This window comes from Cimex lectularius, unplaced genomic scaffold (assembly GCF_000648675.2).
Source record: "Cimex lectularius strain Harlan isolate CLEC.00 unplaced genomic scaffold, Clec_2.1 scaffold71, whole genome shotgun sequence".
Classification (NCBI taxonomy): Eukaryota; Metazoa; Arthropoda; class Insecta; order Hemiptera; family Cimicidae; genus Cimex; species Cimex lectularius.
The window spans coordinates 1,675,713-1,692,035 of NW_019392655.1; the positions used below are offsets into that span (position 1 = coordinate 1,675,713).

At 36.5% G+C, this 16,323-nt stretch overlaps 1 protein-coding gene across 2 annotated transcripts in view; it reads left to right on the top strand.

Annotated features, from left to right (window-relative positions):
• Positions 1–16,323, top strand: part of LOC106668248 — an 85,196-nt gene that overhangs the window by 62,013 nt on the left and 6,860 nt on the right. For both annotated transcript variants that reach the window (XM_014396807.2, XM_014396806.2), the window contains exon 3: positions 4,178–4,288. In XM_014396807.2, the coding sequence (XP_014252293.1) occupies positions 4,178–4,288 (111 nt within the window). The remainder of the gene's footprint in view (positions 1–4,177; positions 4,289–16,323) is intronic.

Genomic DNA, 16,323 nt, shown 5'->3' on the forward strand with positions numbered 1-16,323 from the left:
CTTAGTGACCTGTTGTTTCATAATTTGTTGAAGTCGTGCGGAGCTGTCAAGAATGAGGTAGTTTAGAAAAACGCCTTTTCCATTTCTTTTGCTGTCGTTTCGACCTTTATTCGAGTCATCTTCTGGGTATGGGTAAATTACAATTGGGGGAAAGAAATACAATTTAAGATGTAAATATATTTTTTTCACAATCGACGTATGTTTTGTAATTTATCCAGGCCCTGAAGATGACCCGAAGAAAGGTCGAAACGACGGCAAAACAAATGAAAAAGGTGTTTTTCTAAACTGTCTCATTCTGGATCGTTCCTCACTTCTACAAATCTTGTTTTTTTTTGTTTTGTTGAAAGCATTTGTTCGCTACTTTCTCCCGTAACAGTTCTCGGCTAGTTGGATCAAACCTTCAGGACCTTTTTTTAAATGATGTGATTTCTTTTTGAGTCCTGTTTTTGAATTTTCTGGCAAAATGGGACAGTCCTTAGCAAGATTGGGAATGAGTCGGTCTTCAAGGAAATTTGAGATCACCTGTAAAAATTTGTCAATCTGTAGACATATTTAAGTTGTTTTACCCTGATGACCTTAAAATAGGTCGAAAGCTTGGCTGTAGCAACTAAATTTGCTTTCTTCTTCACGACCATACCTTGATCCAGAGTGTTCGCAAATGGGACATGCCTGAACAGCGAGGATTGGCGGACCGGGGTGATCGTTGACCAAACTCAGGTTATCTTCCTTAAGACCTTTTTAACTTAACTAATAAAATTAACTTAAAGTTTGGCATTGGCAATGTCGAAACTAGACAGACTATATGAGCAGGCCGGGATGATCGAAAACGGCCAAATAGATAATTTTGACAGGTTCATTTTTGGTTTATCTGTTTCTAAGCAGCGGATTGCATTTGGTCATAAACCGTAACTAATTCATAAACGGGAAATGTGACTCGCCCGGAGCATCCGAATACTAACGGCGTCCAGATCTTCATCAGCTGACTTCAGCATTAACATATTTTCTTTAACAATCGAGCCGTTTTACTTCGTCCAATCCTTTCTTTTTTCTCGTAATAGAGGATTGGAAAGTCTATTCAGGCATGAGACCGTTGAATTGAAACAAATCCGGACAACCACCCACCCTTCATAGATGCTGGTCGGACCTTGCGGTCTCGTGAACAGTTTAGCTCTGACCCACATAGCCGCTGACCTCGGTAAATGTTTGTTTCTGCTTGAAAACACATTCTGGATTCTGAAACTAACGTAAAACTTAAATATAAACCGGTAAAAGTCAGTAGGATCGGTGTCGATAATAGTCTAACGGTATCTTGTACCAAGTCAGAGTTGTTTTTCAAACCTACACTCTAAATATTTTATTATTGATCTTCGTATTCTTCATCATAATCTGCATTCTCGTCTCTGAGGTTTTCAATTTTTTTACCCTTCCTACACATCCATTCGTATGCTAAATCAATCAATTTTAGTACTATGTTCACTTTTGTTGGGTAAATGTAAATTCTCTGTTCTAGCTTTTGCTGTTAAATGCTTTTTTATTGCTTTAAGGGTGACCGTCTCGTCTTAAGATCCTCCAATTCGTTTACTAATCGTTATTTATTTATAATTTTTTATGTAAATTAACTTGGCGATTGGTCTTGATTCCGGACGAAGATAGTCGGGGAAGATCCAAGGCTATTGGAAAGCAGACCGGGACCCCACGGTGAAAAACCAGATCCAATTTTCATATTACCGTGCCAAAGAACAATAGGAAAGGCAGTAAAGTTTCACACGGGGCAATTTCAAAGTATAGAGACTGGAGAAAAGTTGGTTTTAATTTTCCAATTAATTTTCATGGACAATTAGTCTCGTTATCTCCCCTGGGCCACTTTTTTTCTTTCCCGGGCAATTTAAGAGCAAACTTCACACCTTTGGTCGTATTATAATCGATTTAATTGGTAAAAATAAAGTTAATAGAAAGGAAGATCAAGATAGCATTAATGACCTGGCCTACACAAACTTTGATTAACTCGTTAAATTAAAGACCAATCTCTTACATTGTGTTCAGTTTTCTGCGTTTTTTTTTTGATAAAATCTATCCAATTTTTTTCTCTCCGATTTGAACTAAATGAAAAATTTGAAGCGTTAATGAAATATTGTGCTGATGATGTAGTCACTGAAGACTTATTTTATCCTCTTTTAACTTTCATAGAACATAATTATTTATTTTTCTTTCATTTTGTACTGTTACATAAATTAACTGAGCGAATTGGCTAGTACTACCTGTTTTGTTAATAATTTATTATTTTTAACATATAGCTCGAGTGATTTGAAAATTGCAGCACCTTATGTCAAGAACATTGAAGATAGTTTTTTTAAAAGTTAAATAATTCAATATTAGAGTCCAGTCATTTAAGCAATGCAAGGCTTCTTGAAGAATATGACAGTCATCAACAGATTTTATCATTTTAAAATTTTTGCAATCGTCAGAAAACAGGATAATTAATGAATGTATTAAACAATAGGGGAGCAAGGAGAGCGCCTTGTGATACGCCATATGTCTCAGTCTTAGGTTTGGATGTAACAAAAATTAACTATTTATTTTTCTTTTGTCTTGTACTGTTATGTAAATTAACTTAGCGAATTGGCTCGTACTACCTGTTTTGTTAATAGTTTTAACATGTAGCTGGAGTTGTTTGAAGTTTGCTTGTTCAAGTTCAAGAACAATGAAGAGCGTTTTTTAAGATTTGAATAATTCATTATTAACTAGAGGCTATCATTTAAACAATGCAAGAATATGGCAATCATCAACAGATTTTATCATTTTAAAAGTTTTGCAATCGTCAGAAAACAGGATCATTAATGAAAATATTAAATAATAGTGGAGCAAGGAGAGCGCCTTGTGATACGCCATATGTCTCAGTCGTAGGTTTGGATGTAACAAAAATTAACTATTTATTTTTCTTTTGTTTTGTACTGTTATGTAAATTAACTTAACGAATTGGCTCGTACTACCTGTTTTGTTAATAGTTTTAACATGTAGCTGGAGTTGTTTGAAGTTTGCTTGTTCAAGTTCAAGAACAATGAAGAGCATTTTTTAAGATTTGAGTAATTCATTAGTAATTAGAGACCACCAAGCAATGCAAGAATATTTTATCATTTTAAAAACAGGATCATTAATGAATGTATTAAACAATAGGGGAGCAAGGTGAGCTCCTTGTGATACGCCTTATATCTCAGACATAGATTTGGATGTAATTTCCTTAATTTTATTAACTGAGTGCGATCCGTAAAGTATGAAGAGAACGCTTTTATAAAAGGAAATGGGACGGCTAATTTAATAAATTTATTAATTAAAAATTATTGATTGTCTTGAGAGAATAAGTGTGAAAGATTGAAGTTTGAAGATTCGTCCATTTATAAAAATCATGCACATTTAAGCCTTTTTTGACGTCGCTATTGGCTCAATCATGAGCATAGTTGTTCTGTGCACATTATTGAATTTATCTTACTTTTTAAAATATAAAAAATTGCAAATGAAGTTGCAAGTAAGTAAACTTTGTTCAGCGTTTTCCATTAAAACAATTCATTAAGCAGCAAATTTATGGTTTATATTTAACGCTTCATCCCGCTTTAATTTGTTATAAATAAATTTAAATTGTAAAACGTGAGAATTCACCGTTTACAATTTGATTAATGGCTGTAAAGTCTCACCTAAGTAATTTACAAATAAATGATCAATGTAACTCTCATAAAAATGGCAGTATTAATAAATAATGGTCGATTAGAGATTTATTGTTCCCCAAGAACATTCTAGATGATCTCGAGTTATGATCTCGAAGAGAAAAAGGAAATTCAGTTGTTACTGCCAAGCTTTCGACCTATTTTGAGGTCATCATCAGTGCATACATTCTTCAAGACTTGGTCCAGAATGTTCGCGAGTGAAAAAACTGGTCGATACTTCTAACATTGAAAACAGAAAATTTATTCTTCCGCTACACGATACTTTCACTTTATATTATAGTATAATTTTAATACATTTAAGAAGCAACAAAATTTTAAGTTATGCATTGTACAATGAAAAACCCCTATTCCGTGGAAAATGCGAAACAGGGTGTAATATTTTTTTAAAATATGATAATTGCCATTTAATTTAACATATCTTCGACAAAAGTTTTATTATGGACTATTCTGTATTTTAGGAGTGCCAAGGATTAATGGAAACCAACCGCAAGCTGAAGGCAAGCAGTGCCAGTCTAGACGCCAGCTTACTCCAGACGCAGATCGACACACTGCAGTGGCAGTTGAAACAGGTGAGTGAATTTAAAGATTTTTCCAATGCCCCTTCGGATAACAAATTGTAACCATTGTCCCACTTTTATCTCTAATGTTTTGGAGTTCGTTTTCCTTCTGTATCTCAAGAGAAGATAAGCCTTTTGTTTTGGATCCTCGACCTCCCTTAATCCAACCGCTTAACCCATTGAATAGACTATCCATCCACCTGCGCTCGTTCTATTTCTGTCTTGTTGATTCTGTCCCTTTATCTATACATTCGTCATCCCAATTTAACCAGGCGGATAATAAAATATCGATAGTTGAAATACACAACTAGTTCGTAACTGTACTTCGTTACATTTTCTTATTTTCTTTTTTCTTTTTAAATTGCCCTGTTCTAAATTAGAAACGAACGCTAAATGTGAAGTTGCCTAGATCTTTCCTCAAGAATTGTAGCCTTGGCTTGTACTTTTCCTAGTTTCTTAGTTCAGTTTGACTTGATTCTCCTTTCAACAAGTAGAAGGTCATTGTTATACCTACAATTTTCTGGAATTTCCTGGTACTCTAAGTTATATCTTCATTGGTTGGCATTCGAAGATAATTCCACCTCATTTCAAACTTCAAATTGGTTCAAGATTAAATATACCCATGGTGTATAGGTATTTTCCCAAGTTTCAGTTGTATTTAGTCCTACAAACCCCTGACTTTTATCCTGTTGGGGTCATTAGTGTGTTTACCAGTTTTGTCGTTAATAGTGAATTTACTGGCACCTTTAGAGTTCGTCCATTTTTCCTTTTGTTTTTTTGGACATTCTGCGATGAAGTCTATATTTGATCTTATTATTCCAGTTGGTTCTGGACATATAATTTGTCTTGCAGACCCTCTGGTCAGCTTGTCTGTTTTCCATTACCTAGAACAACTTTGTCTCTTTGCACCCATTATCTTGTCATGTTGCGTTTACCGAGTTTTTGGAGATTTCGAATGCATTCACTGTCTATTTCATGTGTGACTTTTTGATTGCTTTTATGGTTACTTGGCCGCTGATGCTATGAGAACTTTTGCCTCAATGTAACCTCTTTTATGATTTTGCATTAATTGTAATTCAGTTTGAAGTCCTTCTGTTAGACGTAGTACACCTAAACAGACAACTCAAATGCATCAATAATAATAAACAAATCGAATAATTTATTGCTTTTATTGCTGGTGCAATGATTGAAGTAAAGCTGTAAATAATTGAAACCTGAACAAAAATAAACTATATTATGTACATGATTATGATGATTATATGAATTGGTAATATTTATAAACCCCACCCTTCTATAGCAATGTATTTACCAGTTTTGCCTTTATTTACTTAAATTAAGGTATGTTTTGGCTATAGTCACAACTTTACCACGTCTGGCACCTCAGAGTTCGTCCATTTCTCGTTTTGTTTTTTGGGTAAACCAGTTTTAAGATAGAGCAGCTTTATCTGGTTATCTCAATTGAAGCTTCTGGGCCTTGGGTCTTGCAGTTTGCCCGCTTATGTACTAAAAATTCCTTTATGCCTTGGCACCCAAGATTTTGTTGCATTGTTAAGTTTTCCCAGGCTTTATGTATTTTCTGACTATTTTGGCCTAGTAGTGGTTTAGGGCCTCTTGTCTCATCGTATATTCATGTTTTGTTAATCCTCTTTTAAGATTTTCTATGACGAAAGCATAAATAGAATGTATTTCAACTTGAAAAACCTAGGAAAAATACGAAGGACTTTCTTAATGAGTTTTGGTATGGTATGGTGATAAGGATACCAGGAAGTGGGGTTTGTACTCCCCAGGCACTGCAGCCTTCTGGCTTGTACCTTCCTAGTTCCTTAGTTCAGTGCAATAGACTCAATCCTTCTCCTTAGAAGAATCATGTCATTACTCATTGACTGTCGCTGTTACAATTTCATTTCCTAAGTTTTTTCGTATGTTAAGTTGAATCACCATTGAGCTGTTGCTTCGCAATTCGCATTCGAAAATGGGTGGCTGTTTCCTCCTCCTCGTTGCATAATCTGCAGATGGATCATCGTTGTATATGCCCATGTTTTCTCAGATGCCAGTGACCGGTTAGTAGTCCTATCACTCCTCTGAGTTTCAGTTTTGGTGAGGATTGGTTCATCATAAGTTTACTATGTCTAGCACCGCTAGAGTTTATCCACTTCTTGTTTGTTTTGTTTGGATCCATTCTGCAAAGGAGGATTCTTTATTTGTTTTTGTTATCCCAAGAATAGGTTCGGGGCCTATGTATGATCTTGCGGATCCTCCTCTGCCCAGTCTGTCTGCTTTTTTCGTTACCCAAAATTCCTCTGTGCCCTGGCACCCAAGATATCATCAGGTTGCTACGATTCCCCAGGTTTGAGATTTTGGATGCATTCACTGTCTAATTTTGATTAATTCTTTTACATGCTAATGCTTTGGCTGCTAATGGCTATCAGATCTTATGAGGATTTTTTGGCCAGTGTAACCTCTTTAAGATTTTCCAGGGCACAAGCATTGATGGCATGTATTTCTGCTTGAAAGACCGGTGTACTTCCCTAATGAGTTTGAGTGCTCATGTTTTGGGCTTGTACATAAAACGCCCGATCCGGTTCCTTCGTTTGTTTTGGGGCCATCTGTACACCATATCATTGCTCTCTTGTGTTCTTCCTCTCCTTTATAGTCCGTTGAATCTTTATAGGATGTTGTGAAGAATGTTTCCGGGATCATATAGTCAGTCCCCATTTCTAAGAATGGGTGTCTGATTTTGTTAATTATGGTTGTACGCCCGAATTGTTAGTTCCTATCCAATTTGACTGTTTCTGTAGCGTAAATGAGCTTTTCCTAGCTCCCCTAAAGCTACCCCCTTGTATAAAATTTCCAATGGAGGTAGGCTTAGCAAAGTTTCTAGTGCACTTGTAGGGGTTGTTCTCATTGCCTCTGTGATGCATAGGTTTGCTAGTCTTTGTACGCTGCCTAATGTTTGAGTAGCTGCTTTTTGTTGAGCTTTGGTCCACCAGATTAATGATCCATAGGCTCTTAATGAGTTTTTCTGGGTCATATTTTTGATTGCACAGAATCTACATTACTTCCCTGGATTCGGAGCCCAAAAAATTGTGTTTTTATTTTCTCTGGATTTTCTTCATTTTTGTAGTCCATTAAAAATTTGTAGGATGTTGCAAGGCCATCTAGAAAAAACAATCCTTTTATCCCTATAAATCGGATAAAAACATGGATGTCAATATCTAAATATTTATCAAAATATTTAGAAAAATGTATAAAAAACATATACAAATCGGTTTCCCCCCGCAGAAACAAGTCTTATTTGATATTACTGACTTTATATCCAAAGAATGAATTTTCATGGACATAAAGAAGGAATTTGATTCCTTAATAAAAAATGTAATAGAAATTGGATCCAACAGGTTCCAGGAAAACTAATTTAGGTTATACATTAGCCCCTTAAAAACCATCAACAGTGGAGTTCCACAAGGTACAGCGCTGGATCCTATTTTCTTTGTACTTTATTGTCGTTCACTAGTTGAAAACCTTTAGTTCTACTTACAAACTCTTTTTCAGTTATCCGGATCTCGAACCCTAAAATTTGCGTCGGACTTGTAGATTTTTCTTGTAGATTTGACAACATTTGAGGACAAAATCCGGATAACACAACACTCCACTTAACTACTTTTGTAAATGACCTTCTGAAACTAAAAATTTCAAGCAAAATGTTTAGTTAAGCTGATGACACAACTATTTTTTATCTGGAAAACAGTTAAACAAAATTGTAGATACCATTAATAGAGAATTCCCTTTTTCCAATATTAAAAATAACTGTACGACCTACGTACCCTTAACCTGTAAACTCTAATGCTGTGTTCTCTCTCAGAACTTTCCCAAACTGAAATGATCATAAAATCATATTAATCTTCTTACACTTTAAATTGCACATGTAAGCTTTCTAGGTCCCAACCTCCGTAACCCCACCAACTTGACCACCGCAATCCCCTTGACGCTGAAAATGCAATAAAAAACCTGATTAAAGTTGTAGCGTCGGTCGTATCAAGGGCACTACGATAGGTGGCCCTAGGAGGATTTGATTAGAAGAAGCTGTCATTCACATTCTATTAATGATAGGCCATGAGAGGTTAACACAAGGACACTTAGTTTTGGGCTAAAGCCCGCGTATGTACCCGGCAAGCAGAGAAAGGTTGCTCGATGTGTCCCACCTAATTGAAGGGTGCGCTCCATACAGAGAGCGCGCAGGAATGCCGCCTGTTATGAGAATTGTGCTTGAGCTCGGAAGCGAATATTTGGGTCTCCTGTTCCGATTCTTTGAGGAAAAAGTATAGTTCTATTATATATAATACTGATAGTTTTGAGTCCCTAGCGTGTTGAGAGTAAATGTATTGATTGGCGTTTATGCTCTTCGACTGTTGATTCTATCCGACTTTTCTCGTATCCAACCAAGTGCTTTTTCATCCTCCGTCTGGCTGACTGCTTTTCCAATAATCCCCTTTTATATTGGTTTCCCAACAAGGGTGGAAGGATGGAAAAAACAAAATCCATTGGGTCTAATGTTCAACGTCCTTCTTGCAACGGTTGGTCATGACCTCGCAATACCTCGTAATTCTTTGGGTGATTCCATTTACGCAATCCCTGGTTTTTGTCGATGTTCGATTCTTGGAAGAAACAGGGTTGTTTCATTGCATAGTGCTGACAGATTTATGTCCCAAGTGTTGAGAGTGAATGCATTTATTGCCGTGAATGTATAGAGTGAGAGGGCCGATGGTGGAATAGTACAATTAGGTTAGTTAAGGTGATAATAGGTGTAAAGGATGATGGAGGAATATCGAGTACTTCACCACTCTGAATCTATTCTGACATATGGGATTACTTCTTGGGAAGGACATCTACACATATAGCAAAACCATTAGTAGTCACACAAAAGCGATTAAGAAACAACATAAATCTATTTTATTTATTTTTCACAAAGTCGGATTTTAAGTAAGAAAGTTTGGCCAAGTAGTAATTATAGTCTTTGACATATATATGTAAAACGTAATCTTCATCTTAATCTCATGGACCTGGAATATATAAATAACCGCATTAATTATGTGATAACATTTAATCATAAGTGTTGCGCAGTTTGTTTACACATTTTAATCTTTCGATTGAACTATTTGTTTCATTGTTTTCCTTCATGCAAGGTTCAATCTGTTTATATTCAATTTTTTGTTTTATATCAATGTTTGCGTTTGTGTTTACATTGAACAGCGTTTTCAAATTTTAAGATTTTTCCGTTGAGGTCAAGAGGGTTGATGAACCTGTGGTTTTGTCGTTTTTGATTATCCTGGATTGCCTTTTTGGCTGTTTTGGTCTGTCAGATCCGTCCTGGCCTTTGGCCAATATTAAGTGGCAGTTCGATATTTCACTTCCGTTATTCTTGGCTGTTTTATTTTTTTTATTTTTATAAGAAGATAAAAAGTGAAATTGGTGTGCCGGTGTTTTCTTAGTTATGTTATTTATCTGAATCGCATTGATAAAATATCGCTCACCAACTGCTGAATAATGGCGCCTTATAGATCAAAACAGCGATGCTAGGCGGACCAGAATCGTAAACAACCAAACTGTACAATTTCTTGACTTCAATTATTCAGCAAATTTGTTATGCATTATTTAAAATAAATAAAAAAGTAATATTTTGTAATAATAATTGTAATATAACGATGTACCTTAGCCTTGTGACTGAAATGGTACATTCCCATAAAATGATTATTCAGAAATCATGAGATGCGGTCGGGTGTGATGTAGGTTTCAGAAAAACATTTTCTTTATCGTGCCAACGTTTCGATCTTTATTGACATCATCTTCAGGGCTCAAAGTGTTTGTTTTCTGTGTAATTGTGCCACTCTTGCGTGTCGTGTTGCAAGAATGGCACAATTACACAGAAAACAAACACGTTGAGGTCTGGGGATGTCTCAATAAAAATCGAAACGTAGCACGATAAAGAAAATGTTTTTCTGAAACCTACATCACACCAGACCGCATCTCACGATTTTTGAATAGTCATCGACTAACGGTCATTAATCATCTCACATTCCTATAAAAATTGTGCCGCTGAGGGTTCGCCTATCCTCGCTAGTTTGGTCTGTCAGTCGCATTTCGCCAATATTTAATGGTTTAAAAGAGTGGTTTTTTGTAGTTTTCTGGGGAAGAATTTCAAGTGGCGTCTGAACATCCTGGTCCACCTATCCTCGCTTGTTTATTCTAACAGACGCAATTAGCAAAAAAAAAAAAAAAAAGTTTAAATTATCTCTTTGTGCCCTTGTGATGAACCTTCGGTCGATTCTGAAGTCTGAACATCTTGGTCCGCCTGTCCTCGCTTGTTTGGTCTATCAGACCCAATTAGCCAAAAATAAGTGGTTTAAATTATCTTTTTGTGCCCTACTGGGTAATGAACCTTCGGTCGATTCTGAACATCTTGATTCTCCTATTCTCGCTAGTTTGGTTGGTCTATCAGACGCAATTCGCCACAAATAAGTGGTTTAAATCGTTGCCACAAAGCTAAAAAAAAGTCTTTTTGTGGTCTACTGGGTGATGGACCTTCAGTCGTTTCTGAACATCCGCGTCCTCGTACGTCTATCCTTCCTAATTTGTTTGGTCTATCAGACCCTATTCGTCAAAAATGAGTGGTTGACATTGTTATTTTTTCGAGGTATTCTCGGTGATGCATTTTAGTCGTTTCTTAATATCCTGATCTTCCTATCCACGTTAGTTTTATCAGTCAGACTTTTCAACCACCTGAACCTTTAGTCGTATCTGAACATTCTCGTCCGCCTATCCTCGCTAGTTTTTTCCGTCAGACGCATTTCGCCGATGTTAAGTAGTTTAAATTGTTATCTTTTTGTGTCTACACGGTGATGAACCTTTTCTGAGAACATGAACTATTAAGTTAATAAGTTGTCATAATTGTAATTAGATACGCCGGTGAATGTGAAGATTCCATAGAATGCTTATAACAGCCGTACAGTTGAGTCACCTCTGGAATAGTCGGGAGAGTCGGTTCTGACAAGTGAGGATTATACGCTGTGGTCATTTTTTTTTTCAACATCGTCCTTTACACGAATTTGCTGATCACGGTGATAAATCAACAGCGTTCACTTTTGGGCAGTTTGAAGCTATGCACGACTCTAGAGGTCCTGGTCCAATTTTAGAATGAAATTTTTGATCGTCCTTTCCGCAGTTGTTGTAACCGTGTGACCGTTATGTTTGGCCACAGTTACGCTCCACTGGTCATAAATCAAAGAACCACCCGCCTGTTTAGCCAGCGTCCTCTCCCTAGAAATAACTCCAAAGACTTCTCATCGGTCACGATTCAAAGTTGATATTTTTTATCTACTGTACGTTTGTTTTTCCGGTGTAGCACTTATATTAATTATTATTATTTGTCGCAGTAAATTTTTCAGTATTCGTTTCTTCCTGCAGCCTCGTTAACTCGTCAAATCTGCCTTCGTCTTACCATTACAAATTTTACATGCTGATTAGTTAGCTTAATTAGCAATTTAATGAGGCAAAGAGTCTTACAACGTTCAAATATCTAAGATAGATGAACCCTGACACTTTCTCCATCTGTAAAAAATTAACAAGGGATTTTCTCTGGTTATACTTACTGCTTCTAGTAGTATAATAACTACCTGTTTTATTTTTACAGTGAAAAACATTCGTATGTATAAAATAATAAAAATAACACTCATTGCATGAAAATTTATCTGTGGAGCAGGAAGCAAATAACTGCTGGTATTCATACAGTTCTCATTTCTGCATCATCAGGGCAAAACTGGATAAGTCGTATTTTGGCAAACTGAAATAAGAGCATATTCCATTAAGCCTTTAGGTCTGACAGGCTGAGTATTATTTATTAAGTTGAGAAGAAAACCATTTCCTTTTAACGCAGCATGTCGTTTTGAACATCTTGAAAAGTTAGTCACTTTTCGATAATTCTACTTGTCTGCTTACCAATTCTTACCAGTTAATATTCGTTTAGATGTGGCAAAGTTAGATTTTATCTCACCTGTAAAATAAATTGGTTTTTTATCTTATTTTACCCACCAAAATCAAAGTTATAATTGTTACGATAATGGACAATGCCCTAGGGGATAGGCATAGGGATAACAGAGGCGGCCACAAGGCTTTCTTCACCTCGACCTGGTCAGATCTATTGTGCTCTTCTATTTTTATAATTCACTGGCCAGCTTCAGGTTGTTGATCAAACTCCAAGCCTTGCCAGCAACTCCTTGTGTGTATCAAGTGTCTTGCTTGCGACTTTTCCTCTCTTAGTTGCAAGGATCTTCATCTACATAGATACTTTACAAAAACGTAAAATGTGTTGTGCAATCTCCTCTTCTTTCTCGCAAGGTATGCACAGTGTTTCTTCTGTCGGTACTCCTATCAGGTGCATGTGCCTTCTTAGGTGGCAGTGCCCTGTTGGAGTCCTGGTTCTGTTGCAGTTGCAAGGAATTCCTTGTAAGTCTTGCTTCCAAAGCCATCCTCCTATGAATTTCTTTGCATGCCTAATGCCTGGGGTATATAGTCGGGGTGAGTATCCACAGTTCTGTACCCATAGCACACTGGTGAGTCATAGTTCCTTAAGATATTTGATTAGTAGGCTCGGTTTCAAAGGTTGAATTTCTTAATAAGATATGCCGTTAATAAGGTAAGTTAATAATGATATTATTATTTCCTCCTGTGGAAAGTTTAGCACTACAGTCTGTGTGCTAGCCGTATTGGTGTTTCTTCTGCTTCCTCGCAGAATCTGCACATGAAGAATTATACCAATCTTCTTCAATGCCCAATCAGTCTGTAGCATCCTTTTAAGAATCCTGTTAGGATTTCAAGAATTTCCTGCTTCTTTCCTTCCAAAACTTGTTAGTAGGTTGTTGGATTGTTTGTGTTCAATGAGTGAAATCCACTATTGCCTCATTTTCATTTTAGCTTCTCCCCAAGGGTTCGGAATGGCAGGTGTCATATCAATCCTCAGGGTGTCAGTGTTTTTGGAAAAAAAAAACCATTTGTAAGTATGTAAGGAGTGAATGCAGGGCTGCTGGATTCAAACCCGGAACCTTTACGTCACACCGATGCCACAGAAGGACTCAGGACCTATCAGTGGTATAGCAACTCCCTTCCTTGCAAAGGGTCTGCTTTCTTTTATTTCCCTTTAATCCTACAGACCTGGGTTCCAGCAGAGAGTGACTATTTTGCATACTTAATCTATTTAATTTAATTTTGCAATTCAGTATCATTCGTGCTTGTGTTTGAGCTTAGTGCTTTGATGGCTGCAAGGCTATCTAACATGACAGCTACTATTGTTTTTGTACTCTTTGTGCAAATATAACTGAGTTCATCTCTCAATTGCATACTGGAAGATACTGACGTACTTTCTTATAGGTTCTGATAATTTAGGACCGAACCTTTGCGTTCTAGATCAGTGTACAAGCAGATGGTGCTGCCGTCTCAATGGAGGGTCTTTCCTAAATGTCAATGCATAATGCGATAAGTACGAAAAAGGCAAGATATAATTAAATAAACTTAAAAAACCCTCTAATGCAAACTGAATTTGATGAAATTTGAGCACAATAAAAAAAATCCCATAAAAATTGAATTTGTACCAACGGAATAAACTTTAATATTACATAGTCTTGAATTTTTTAAACTGCTTTTTCCAAGGGTGCAGAAATTGCAGATTGCAATTAGTAAAGGTTTTTTTCTTTTTTTAAATGTAGGTATTTCAACTATGAGGTTATATGAACCCTCAGAGTGCCAGTGTTTTCGAAAAAAAAGTTGGAATTCAGGGCTCAAAGCTGAGACCTTTACCTTACAATGATGAGCCTAAACCGTTGTGGCAACCGATGCCCCCGAAAGTTCTTTAACTCAGTGCTTCTTTAAATTTTTTTTCTCTAAATCTCAGAAAGAGTAACAAGATGAAAAATTTGTAACCAGTTCAGAGCGAAAATAGGTCAAACAGTTATAAAATGCACTATGTCCTTCCTCCACCTCTCTTAAATTACATAAGGATAAGTTGACAGCGATCTGATTGGAAAGGTCTATAATTTAAAGACCTTCTGATTTTCAAAATCAACTTTATTTCATCAAAATATAATCAAAGTTTTGATTTATGATATAGTACTTGTCTGTTTTTTAAATCTTGAATTACAGCTAAACTTCTTGCTAAGGGGCAGATATGGTGTCACCATTTTTGACCTTTTTCAGGTGTCTCTGAAGAGAGATTTTTATCTCCTCATAAATCAGCTATATATGTATAGTTGTAGGTCTGTCTAGGTCGTAGACACATAGGTCTATATTTTCAATCACTTTATCATCTTTTAAAATTTTCTCTCCTAGTGTTTAGCTAAGCTTTAGTTGGTTAATTTTCTTACTTAGGTCTCCCAAACTTTTTGTTAGTATCAAACATCCTTCAACCTTTCTTTCTTTTAAAGTTAACATTTGGTAGAACCATGTTAAAATTATAAAATTGGAAGTTAAACTGAAATCATGAAGTGAAAATAATAATGGAAAAACAATAAGATTGCATGAAAGGGAGGAGAAATTAACCGCTGGAACACTCCAATTCAATGTATCAATAATTGTAAACATAATTAGAAATTGTTTTAACACACAGAGATCATTTATGAAAAACTAATATGGTCTGTCCTGTACTCAGTGGGTTTCTGTGCTGTAGAACGATTGACTGATGGCAGAGCAACGTCCTTCTCTTTTATTTAATGATTAATAATGTACATGTACAAACATACATACAGTATTGAGCCTATCACTTCTCGCTGCTTGCCAACAATTGCAACTTTTAATTTACAATAAATTACCAGCAGGCCTCAGAAATCCATCCAGCCACCCAGGCTGTGCTCCAGATGTCAACAGCTAGTTCATTTCAGCCTCTGATCAATCGGTCTCCAAAACCAAACCCAATCACTCCTTCTCTCTTAAATACATTTTTACTTATTTACATGCCATTCACACTCCATTCCTGCATCACCCTTTACTCCTGTTATATAAAAACTAATGTATTGAGGGTTGATGGGATACGCAATATTCTGCCATTGACACTTTCATACTCCACATTCACGCTAATAAATACATTTAGTCTCAGGGTAAACAAAGAAACACAAAACAAGAAATCTATAAGTACTATGTACAGTAAACCAGTCGTGTTTCCTTTTAAAATTGGAACAGGGGCTCAAGTACTTACTGCTAGGATGGCATTCCTCCATGCTCAATGCACAGTGAAGGAATGGCACCAGTCAATCAAGTCGGACACATCGAGCAACCTTTCTCTTCATGCTGGACCACACATGAGGCTTTGGCCCAAAAGTATGTGTCTGTGTGTCATCCTCACATGGCCTAACCTTAATCAGGTGATGATGACTCTTCTTCTATGATCCTCCAAGGGCCACCTATTGGCAGGTTGATATGTACCCCTTAAGCAGAGTTGGTAAAATACATAGAAAATTAATCTTCTGACCAACTGTAAACTGTTCTGCCATTGACACTTTCATACTCCTCATTCACGCTAATAAATACATTTAGTCTGAATGTAAACAAAGAAACACAAAACAAGAAATCTATTAGTACTATGTACAGTAAACCAGTCGTGTTTCCTTTAAAAATTGGAACAGGAGGCTCAAGTGCTTACTGCTGGGATGGCATTCCTCCATGCTGTATGTATGCAGTGAAGGAATGGCACCTGCCAATCAATTTGGACACATCGAGCAACGTTTCGCTTCATGCTGGACCATACGTGGGGCTTTTGCCCAAAAGTATGTGTCCATGTATCATCCTCACCTGGCCTAACCTTAACCAGGTGATGATGACTCTTCTTCTATGATCTTCCAAGGGCCACCTATTGACAGGTCGATGCATACGAAAATTAATCTTTTAATCAAGTGTAAACTGTTCTGCCATTGACACTCATACTCCACATTCACGCTAATAAATACATTTAGTCTCAATGTAAACAAAGAAACAGACAAGAAATTCATAAGTATTATATACAGTAAACCAGT